The sequence below is a fragment of the Thalassophryne amazonica genome, chromosome 1 (assembly GCF_902500255.1).
Source record: "Thalassophryne amazonica chromosome 1, fThaAma1.1, whole genome shotgun sequence".
NCBI lineage: Eukaryota > Metazoa > Chordata > Actinopteri > Batrachoidiformes > Batrachoididae > Thalassophryne > Thalassophryne amazonica.
In genome coordinates, this window is record NC_047103.1 from 129,281,203 (window position 1) to 129,292,645 (window position 11,443).

Sequence of the window (11,443 nt, forward strand, 5' to 3'; positions counted from 1 at the left end):
TGGTCTCAGACGATCTTGGAGGTGAACATGCTGGATGTGGAGGTCCTGGGCTGGTGTGGTTACACGTGGTCTGCGGTTGTGAGGCTGGTTGGATGTACTGCCAAATTCTCTGAAATGCCTTTGGAGACGGCTTATGGTACTGCACCTTTCAGAGTGGCCTTTTATTGTGGGCAGTCTAAGGCACACCTGTGCACTAATCATGGTGTCTAATCAGCATCTTGATATGGCACACCTGTGAGGTGGGATGGATTATCTCAGCAAAGGAGAAGTGCTCACTATCACAGATTTAAACTGGTTTGTGAACAATATTTGAGGGAAATGGCGATATTGTGTATGTGGAAAAAGTTTTAGATCTTTGAGTTCATCTCATACAAAATGGGAGCAAAACCAAAAGTGTTGCGTTTATATTTTTGTTGAGTGTATATACATACATATACATACACATATATATATATATATACATATATACATACACATATATATATATATATACATATATACATACACATATATATATATATACATATATACATACACATATATATATATATATACATATATACATACATACACACACATGTTTTTTGTTTTTTTTTAAACACAATTATCCTTTAGTTTCATTCAAAAAGTCAGTGGTGTGTGTGTACATCTCTGTTGTCTCCCTTGTTCCTCCATTTGTGGCTTTGCCAACGTGCAGCTTTCCGGCATATTCCACCTGTTTCTTGATGAGACCAATAGAACTTCAATGAGTGAGCTCAGTAAATTGCCCGGAATTAAAATGGTGACAGCACCTCCTTGCTGGGACACAGCTCAGTGCGAGTACGGACTCTAGTTTTTATACACAACCTCTTTGGTTGCCACTGACCCAGAGGTTGATCATGTATCTTCTCTTTTTGCACATTAAGCCGGTAGTAGTTACTGTTTTGTTGTTAAACTAGAAGCTGGTTTTACTTTTTAGTTGCAGTAAAACAGTTGTTACTGGTGTGACTGTGATATTATTATTATACCAGAGGATCCTAACGTTGGTTGAAACCTACAGTTAAAGTGTGGATTTTTATGTTCTGTTAAATAAAAAGGAAAAAAGAAATGTAGTGGCATTTGTCTCAATTGTACATCCAATATGAGAATAATAGTACAGGTCAGGGAAATATCTGAGGTCACAGCCTTCTGACACATTTGGCCCCCAATAAATATAGTTACAGCTGTTCTAAAATGTTGTTTTTTTGTGTGTGTGTGTGTGTGTGTGTGTGATAGCACTACACTTCTGTTCTTAAACATTGTGATTTTATGTTCAGATTAAAAACAAACAAACAAACAAATTAAAAAAAAATTTAACAAATTTCCAAAATGTGTATTTTTTTCCCCTGGTCCAACAAAGAGATTATAGGTACATGTGGTTGAGAGTTTAAAGCAACATTTGGTGTGAACACAAGTCATCACCTTCCCTTTAAGACTCACCGGTGCACTCGAGCAGAACCTCTCCGTCGCTCAGTCTCCACACGTAGGCCTTGTCATCCTCTCCTCCTGTTACAGCCAAGCTGTTTGTTGTTGGATCTAAGCTCACACAAAACACAGACCCTGGACAAGAAAAAGGAAATACAAGACCAAATCAGACCCAGACTGCTGCTGTGTGGCAGAAAGAGTAGAGGCACAGTCACCAAGTCAGGTCCGGATCTGCTCTGATGAAGGCCCTCATTCTGCACTCTTCAGGGCCTTTTAACCACAAGTGATATAGAACCCAAAACCTTGTTCTCTTTGAGAATCAGAATATACCAGGATCTGTAGAATGAACCATGACAAAGTCACCAAATAGGTGTGGAATTTTTTTCTTCAGTGAGAAGAAAACTAGAATGTTACAAAGGTCAAGCTGGTGGAATCTCACAAGACGTGAAACAATAATGGAGACGTTAGGATGTGTTGAGTCGTTTTCAGAAGAAAAGCTATTTTTACTTGCTCTTTAGAACTTGTATTTCAGAAAAACCGTGACGTACACAGGAAGGAAAATCTAGGAGGAAAAAAAAGTCACTGAGGGGATAGAAAAGGGGGGTATGCAAGAACCCCAAATTCCCTTTGATTTGCAGGGCTAATGGACTTAGTCAATGAATGGGTCTGCAAAAATTTCCCAAACTAACTCCATAAGAACTAATGCGCATTCAGCTCTGAATTTCTTTGCTTGGACAGATACAGGTGAGGACCAGTGAACATCCTTTTTAGGCCATGATGGAATCTTCTAATATGCACAATGATCATAACATCATAACATAACACAAAGACGGGCTAAGAAGTTGGTTGCTTGTCCTGGTGGCCACTAAGGCCACTGTTCCTTGCAATTAACAAAAAAACAAACAACTACAACAAAAAGACAGTTTTAACACTCAGAAAAATAATTGCAGGGTTCTCCCCAGACAATGGAATAATGGGGCTGCGTTGTTATACTCTCATCACAGCGCCGTTATACTGTGGCATCTTCTCGCAATGTTTTGTTGATTTGACAATTTATTCATCAACCTTCCTCAAAGCTATTTAAAGATTAAAGTCATTAAGCGGGACTCTTGTCTGTTGTTGCAGGCGGGGTTCTAAGCATGGTGGGTGGCACTGAACAGCACCACCAGTAATGCAAATTTCCACCCGGCAGTTGGGTTCAAACTGGGTGTGCTGCCCAGCACGGATTTTCCAAGAAATTAACTGAAATGTTGCTGAAAATGTACCAATTTGGTCATGTTTCAAGCTTATAGATTTATTTTGCAATCTTAAACAAATAATTTAAGAAATACAAAATATAGTTCTCATTTTCTTCATATCAAATCAGCCACTGATCACAAAAGCATCATTGCAAACAGCAGAGATCAATCAATCAATCAACCATCAATCAACTTTTTTCTTATATAGCGCCAAATCACAACAAACAGTTGCCCCAAGGCGCTCCATATTGCAAGGCAAGGCCATACAATAACCATGAAAAACCCCAACGGTCAAAACGACCCCCTATGAGCAAGCACTTGGCCACAGTGGGAAGGAAAAACTCCCTTTTAACAGGAAGAAACCTCCAGCAGAACCAGGCTCAGGGAGGGGCAGTCTTCTGCTGAGACTGGTTGGGGCTGAGGGAAAGAACCAGGAAAAAGACATGCCGAGAAGGGGGGCAGAGATCGATCACTAATGATTAAATGCAGAGTGATGCATACGGAGCAAAAAAAGAAAGAAACAGTGCATCATGGAAACCCCCCACAGTCTACGTCTAAAGCAACATAACCAAGGGATGGTCCAGGGTCACCCGATCCAGCCCTAACTATAAGCCTTAGCGAAAAGGAAAGTTTTAAGCCTAATCTTAAAAGTAGAGAGGGTATCTGTCTCCCTGATCTGAATTGGGAGCTGGTTCCACAGGAGAGGAGCCTGAAAGCTGAAGGCTCTGCCTCCCATTCTACTCTTCACCAGTCAGTAACTTTAGTGTTCTGTGAGGCCATGGCAGCTCAGAGCAGAGCACAGCTGAAAGCATCGTCTGTGATTTCACTGATTAATTGATTCCATCTACTCAAAGTGATGTTACTCAGTGAAATCACCTGGTGGAGTGGGCGGTTGCAAAGAAAACCTGCACCCTCTCTCCCCTTTCTGGAATGAGCTGAATACCCCTGCCCCAAACCAACAGATCTAGACAATTCTGTGATTGCGCACAGACATGTGTGCGGCGCGCATGCACGTCCTCATGCAATGGTACCAAACGTATGGAACTAAATTTGCACTCTAAATGGAACCAAGCCGCACTCTAAATGCAATGCAACACAAATGGAAAAAATTAATCCATGTCATGGGGCATACCAAGCACCAATCAAATGACAAGGATCCACTCAGCCATTATATAAATCACTTTATTCTACTGGTCTCATTTAAACTGTTGCCAGAAATGTAACATCTGTGCACAATCGAGTCCACGGAGACAAAGCACAGAGATGATTTTTTTTTGTTTTGTTTTGTTTTCGTGTGTGTAACATGCACTACCGGTGTGCTTGGAGAAGGTGAGCTCGCTGTCATCTTGCTTTGCCTCTGCTTCCATTTCATCCTCTGTCTCCCAGCCTTCATTGTCCTCTTCATTCGCAGGATCTTCAAAGTCTACGTCCTCCAAGTCTTCAGCCAGATCATCTGTCGGCGGCAGAGATGTTGATGACTGTTATTACACACAAGGAACATGAACTAGAGCAGAGTTTTCCCATGTCGACTCACCAGGAGCAGGTTCTGTCTCGTTTAGGTCGATGACTTCAATAATTTCCTCATCCCCGTGAAGCTGGATCTCATTTTCCTCCGTATGTTCCATGCTGCTAGCAGCTAAAAACTAACCAGAACGAAAACAGCCGCCTACCTCAGTGTGCGCAACTTACAGCTTCGAAACACCGCTAAAACTAATTTCGCTGCCAAACGTCGCACTTGGGACTTTTTCCAAAATAGGAAACTTTTAAAATGTCAAAACAGACCGAACAAGTTTTACTCACATGTTGTGGTCCTGGTCAGATTGGCGCACCTTGATGACGAAGGCAAATGGTCAGAGGCCGATCAGCAGCACTGTTGATTTTTGTGTCCACTAGATGGCAACAGAGACAAAGTATGGACTTAAAAAAGGCTGCATAAGAACAACAATAATGTACTTATAATAACATTAAAGGAGCAAAATCATCGTTTTTACTCAAATGAAAACGTACTGGCAGTTATTACCTGTAAAGTCCTGTAACTGTTCATACAGGTCCTGTTCATTACCATTAAGTTTTTTTGTCATGATAGGGAGTCAAACCTTTGTTCACAGGGCGACCTTAGCTTACACTATGTTTTTATTATCCAGTATTTTAGTGTTTTCTATAAGACAGGCTGTTGGTTATTATAATCGTAGGTCTTTTGTTGCACTAAAATGGAATTTAGTTGCCTCTTGTTACACAATCAGCATTTGATTCAGATGATTGGACTGCTCTCTGAGACATACTGAGAATTCGTGGGATCCCCAAGAAGCTGGTGAACATCGTTAGCCTATACACAGATACAGTGAGTGCTGTGGAGTGGAGGTGGAGAGTTTTTCCCAGTGAAAACTGGTGTTCTTCAAGGGTGTGTTCTGGCTCCTACGTTCTTCAGTGCTTGCATGGACTGGATGTTGGGTAGGGTTGTGGAAACCAGAGACTTGGGTGCTTCTGTTGGTGAGGAAAGATTTGCTGACCTTGACTTTACAAACAATGCTATGATCTTTGGGGAATCAGTGGATACTCGGATTGCAGCACTTGCGAAGCTAAGTGAGGAATCAGAGTGTCTGGGTTTGACATTGTCCTGGGTAAAACTAATATTAAGGCATTTAATGACTTCCTGGATTCAGCCATCACAAGTGTATCTGCATGTGGTGAGAGTGCTGAACTTGTGGAGACATTCAGTTATCTTGGCAGTGACATACATGTCTCTGGGTCTTCAGTCTTTGAGATCGAGAGGGAAAAGCTTATGGAGTCGCTGGACAAAGGTGTTCTGAGATGTCGATATCTTTGCAGGTGTATGAAAGTCCAAGTATTCACGGCCTTGTCTTGCTGTACAGGCACTAGCCAGTAACCAAAAGCAACAACTGGATGTCTTTGGTACTATGTTTCATCAGAGGATCCTTGGGTACTGATGGAATAACTTTGTAACAAATGGGTGGTTACTAACAGGGACAAAGATGAGGAGTATCACTTTTTGTGAGGGAATGTCAGCTTTGACATTTTGACCATGTGGCCCATTTCTCTGTGCCTGATCCAGCACAAAGGTGCCTGAGTATTGAGGAAGGAGGCCAAGGGGACACCCACATTTCATCTGGCTGCAGTAGATAGATGGTTATTTTAGAGGTGTGGGAATCTACCGGTTGTCTGCCTGGGTGGTTGCCATCCAGGACCCAAAGTGTAAACCCACGTAAAGTTGACCTCCCCACGTTTTTCAAACACAACTAAATGGTCTCAGTTGTTTATGCTGTCATTTACTTGCGCTGGCTTGTACTGCTATTTTTTGTTTGTTTGTAGTACTTTCATTTTAAATAGTATTTAGTGTGTCTGTTTCCACAGCGGAAGGTTCCTGGTTTAAGGCCACCCCTGCCCATTCTCCATGTAAAGTGGAGCTGCATCAGGAAGGGCATCCGGTGTAAAACCTGCACCAAATTAGCATGCAAATACCATCTTGTGGCAACCTTGAGTGGAAAAAAGGGAGAAGCCAAAGGGATTTACTTACATTTTAAATATATTAATTAATTATGAGTGGCTGAAAAACATGTTCTTCCTACAAGTAACTTGGATCAAGATGAGTTGAGAAAGAAATTCCTCTTTAGGAACATAATTTCACAGGAAGGATTGACATCAAAGATGATAGGAAATTCTTTTGGAGACATGGGATGTTATCAACTGAGAGGAATTCTGAATAGCTGTATGACTGACCATCTGGTTTAACCTGTATGATATATTTAACTCAGCCAGAGTAACTGTTGAAAAGCTGATTTATCAGCTTGGATTTCACAATAATAAATTTTCTTACTTCCAGTTTCAGTATGTAAGGGCAGTCTCTGAAGACCACACACACACACACACACACGCCAGACCTGAAAGTATGAACCCAAACAGGTAGAAATAAAGACGGTCATCTAAAATGAACTTTATTGAAATCTGCAGCACATTTACATCACCATGTGACAACACCGGACCTAACATTCATTGATGAAAATATCAGATAACCAACATTTAATACATGAGTAAAGCTGTGATCTATATATTAAAAACCAAGTGGCCTCTGTGTACTTGCGCGTGTGCATGCGTATGTAGGGCTTCGACCACGGACAAACTGGGGAGAGCTGATATTTGCCGTGTGGCATGTTTATGTATTTTGGGTCAACGATGAACGCCACCAAAACGGAACTTTGATAGGACTATTATCTTTGGACAAACTATGGATATTAGCTAACAACAGTGAACAATGGTCATTGATATTTACATTCTGGACTCACACGCCATTCCAGCAGGGGGTGGTAAATCATCTATATATTAAAAGCCAAGAGGCCTCTGTGTATGTGTATGCGTGCATGTGTGAGTGTGTGCCTGTGTATAACTTCGATCACGGACAAACTGGGGAGAGCTGACATTTTGCCGTTTGGTATGCTGATGTATTTTGGGTTAAGGATGAATGACACCGAAACAGAATGTTGATAGGACTAATATTTTTGGAGAAATTATGGGTATCATGTAACAACAGTCAACAATGGACATTGATAATTACATTCTTGACTCACACTCCATGCCAACTCATTATAGAAACTTTGCATAATTTATTACAACCCTTGAAAAATGTCAGCTACCTATTTTATAAACACTACCCAATCTAGAACCAGTGGATCCCCACGGGCAACGTGCTAGTTTACCTTTTATGAATATATAAAAAAATGATAGCAGCATTGAATAACCTTAAGTTTTTATTAATACATAAAAAAAATAGCAGCACAAACAAACAATTTAACTGCACAAACCAGCACAAAGGATTGAGACCACTTTTGTTTGAATGGCTGTGGGGGAGCAACTTCACACATTGAGTAAGGGCACACACACACACACACACACACACACCACACACACACACACACACACACACACACACACACACATAGATAGATAGCTATACTAGCTGAGTTACCCGTTCTACGCACAGGTAATACAGAAGAATTTTAGCCATGTCATTGCATATGTCATGTCACTTTAGTTAAGGTGTAGTAAGTTGCGTTGCATTTTGTGTATGTTGTCATCATTCATTTTCATTGAGCAATTTGTGACATTCATGAGACTCAAGTGAATGATGATAAAAAGGTGATAGCATGTCATATCACGGCAATGCTCTGCCATACCATACACAGCAGGTACATTTTCATTGAAAAAGGCACGCCTTAACTCGCACGCGCTGATCTGTTCGGGTTGTAACTAATGTGCACCCTAGCCAGCCGCTACTATGTAGTAAGTAAAGTGTGATGATGCTTTCTACCTGACCTGAGTACAACGTGAACTGTGAAAATAAGGGCTCCAGTGAGCAGACTGTGATCTAATATAGTACAAGACTGACCGTGTGTGTGTGCTTTATATATTATGAGCGAAGCGACGCGAAGCTCACTAATGGTACAGGGCATCCTAAACAGGAAGTGCCAAAATTCAAATCCACAGTAAAACAGGAAATGTTCAAATGTCAAACACTTCCCGGATTGACAGACGAGATCCCATGGAATCTTGCAGGAAATCAGTGGCAAGCTCACACTCAAACAGGAAAGTGTCAAATTCTCAGTCACAATGAAACAGGAAATGTCCAATGTTGAACACTTCCTGGCTTGGGTGGAGCTAGAGCGGAGGCCAGGGTTTCACTGGACTCCCCTGCAATGTGATTGGACACAGATGATTGACATGTCACAGCACCACACGTCTGGTTGAAAGACCTGCATTTTCAAATCAGTGAGTCACATTAACTGCTAGGTTCCTCCTGTCCAGTAGTTGGTGCTGTGCACCACAAAAAGTTCTAATCCACCTTAGTAGAAGAAGAAACATGCTTGCTCCAGATTTGAACTGAACATGTCATTTGAACTATGGACTTCTAATCACACCAAACTTACATTGGTGAGTAAACGACCATATTTTATGCCAGAAATTAGGTCCAGGTTGTTAAAAGCAGCATTTCTCCTTTAAGTCAGGTTGCCTTATATACACATGTTTAAGCTAACAGACAGCAGCTGGTTCATGCTCTGTTGGCTTATTAGTGCAGCAGATAACTGAAATAATCCTTCAAATGGTGCTACAAGCATCAAATTCAGCACAAATACAGCGGGAGCAAAATTAATGGAGCAACTTTAACTTTTGACCCCTGTACAAACTGAAACTAACCTTTGTCACCATTCTTGCTGCTTTTACCTCATAACTCCATAACATTCATTAACAAATTGTCCAAACTATACTTTTTTGGAATCTTTATGATCAGACAAATAATGTGGTGTAGTTTTCTATATGACTGGAGTATCTTTTAATTTTGACCCCTGTGCAATTCTTCAATTGACCCCTACCTGGCTGCCTATTGAAAATTCAAGTGGCCAATCAGGTTTTTTTTAAAGAGTTAATATCTATGGATTATTTGTGCCAAATTTGATGCTTGTATCACCATTTGCAGGATTCCACTCTAAATATTTTCTTATCTGCTGCACTATATATGAGATGTAAGATGCTGCTCCTCACTGTTTCTCAGTTGCCCTCAAAAGTATTTGAACACTTGGTATTTCACACATTTGAATTTGTTTATTCCATTTCAAATACATTTTTTAAATTATCTTCCTTATCTCAAACTGAAAGCAAATCTCTACAACTTGATATAAATTAATTAAAAATATAAAATCCAGCTTCCTCACGAAGTGGTGTAGAGCAGGATTTTCTTAAAAAAGAAGACCTGAAAGTTCAGCTACAATTTGACATAAACTACATTTGAGATGAAAGCCTAGATTTGATGTTTTGGTGAAAGAAACTTTGTATTTATTCATAATTGATGTAAATAAAGTCCAAGGCATATTCAGTGACTTGGAAATGTTCATGTTTCCATCCCCTGACTTGTCTAAAGAAAACTGGCAATAAAACTGATTATTATTTACAGGTGTTATCAGGTTTTAAAGATTTGCTTTCAGTTTGAGTTTGAGGAAGATAATTTTAGAAATTTTTATTCTTTATTTATTTATGTGTATTTCTTGTATTTAAAATGGCATAAACAAATTAAAATGTGTTAAATTCCAAGTGTTCCAATAGTTTTGGAGGGCACAGTATCCTATGATGGATGCAAAATGAGTGTGGTATTATTACTGTTTTGTTTAAAATGTTTAATTTTTCACTGCTTGCTGCACTTGGGTCAAATCATAGTCATATCGTATATCATATTGATACGAAAATCAGTAAGGTATATCTTCTATTATACATTCCAAATCTAAGGTGTGGAACTCTACTAGTGTTTACTAAGGTACAACTAAATATCTTTAAAAAAAGATGAGAGAGAGAGGAGAGAGCGAGAGAGAGAGAGACGAGTGAGAGAGAGATGAGAGAGCTGAGAGGAGAGAGAGGAGAGAGAGCGGAGAGAGAGAGGAGAGAGAGAGAGAGAGCCACTTAGGTGCCTGGTCTTGAGAACCAGGGATGGAGGGTTTAAAAGCTTTTTTATCCCATGGGAACTCTCCATACCCACCTAAGTGGCTCAAGAATATGGACATAATGTATATAAGTGACATTTACATGACAATTTATATGACAATATTGAGATACAATCATTTGGCCATATTGTACAGCCCTACTGTCAACTAGTTGAAAACTTTGAATATTAATTTACATCTACATTAAAAACAATACTTAAAGTGGCAGGGGGTTAAGAGGGCTGTAACTGGGGGGTCAGCTGAAAACCTAAAAAGAAAAAGGCTTAAAAAGGTGGGGAGTATGGAGAGCAGAGCTCCTCCAGAAGCTGAAAGGCAAAATAAGGAAAATGCTTGAAAAGGCGGGGAGTCTGGGGGGGCAGAGCCCCCTCCCCCCGAGACTGCTGAAAGGTTTTACTCATGCTCATGCTCCCAAGTACCATTTTACTGAAAAAAGTCTGAAGAACCTAAAGGACATGGGTAGATGGCAAGGAGCTTTCCCAGGCACATGAGAGGCAAATAAAGAAAAATGGTTAAAAAGGCGGGGGGTCAGAAGCTGAAAGGTTTTTGCCATGCTAATGCTCCCCTGAAGCATTTACTCAAAATAAAGTCTGAAGGACCTAAATGACATGGTGAGATGCTGATGAGCTTCGCTCATTCATGTCCATGACATATACATATTAGAATACATACATATAAAAGCCAAGTGGCCACTGTATGGCTTCGATCACAGAGAAACTGAGGGGAGCTGACATCTGTCATTTGGTATGCTAATATATTTTAGGTCAAGGATGAATGCTGCGAAAACAGAAAGTCGATAGGGCAAATATTTTTGGAGACATTAGCGATATTAGCTAGCAGCAGTGAACAGTGGACATTGTGTTAAATGGTAAATGGACTGCATTTATATAGCACTTTTCCATCTGCATCAGATGCTCAAAGCACTTTACAAATAATGCCTCACATTCACCACATTGTGCTGCAATGCACCATGGGAGTTTGGGGTTTTAAATGTTGTGGTCCATCATGTTAGTTTATCAGTGTTGTTGGTGTTATTGATTTATTGTTGTTCAATTGGTTTAGTTAAGTGTGATGCTGCCATTACCATGAGTGAGTTAAGTGTCATATTGCCAATACCATGAGTGAAAAGCATATTGCGTTTGATGTCTTCCACCACGTCTCTGTTTGCTCATGTCGAAAAATAAAAGTACCTGCTTGTGGCAGAATGCAGTAAAGACAAAAAGCTGTCTGTGTGTGATATAACTCCAATCACTGACAAACTGT

General features: G+C 40.3%; 1 protein-coding gene across 2 annotated transcripts in view; it reads right to left on the minus strand.

Annotated features, from left to right (window-relative positions):
- The window catches only part of aamp (angio-associated, migratory cell protein), a 59,640-nt gene extending 55,090 nt beyond the window's left edge, over window positions 1-4,550 (minus strand). Inside the window, exons 1-4 of one of the 2 annotated variants that reach the window (XM_034174408.1) lie at window positions 4,482-4,550; window positions 4,216-4,324; window positions 3,994-4,134; window positions 1,459-1,578 (exon numbers count right to left, since the gene is read on the minus strand). In XM_034174408.1, the coding sequence (XP_034030299.1) occupies window positions 1,459-1,578; window positions 3,994-4,134; window positions 4,216-4,306 (352 nt within the window). In that variant the 5' untranslated portion in view covers window positions 4,307-4,324; window positions 4,482-4,550. The other variant, XM_034174417.1, reaches the window with a different exon arrangement.
- Between the last annotated feature and the right edge of the window lie 6,893 nt (window positions 4,551-11,443).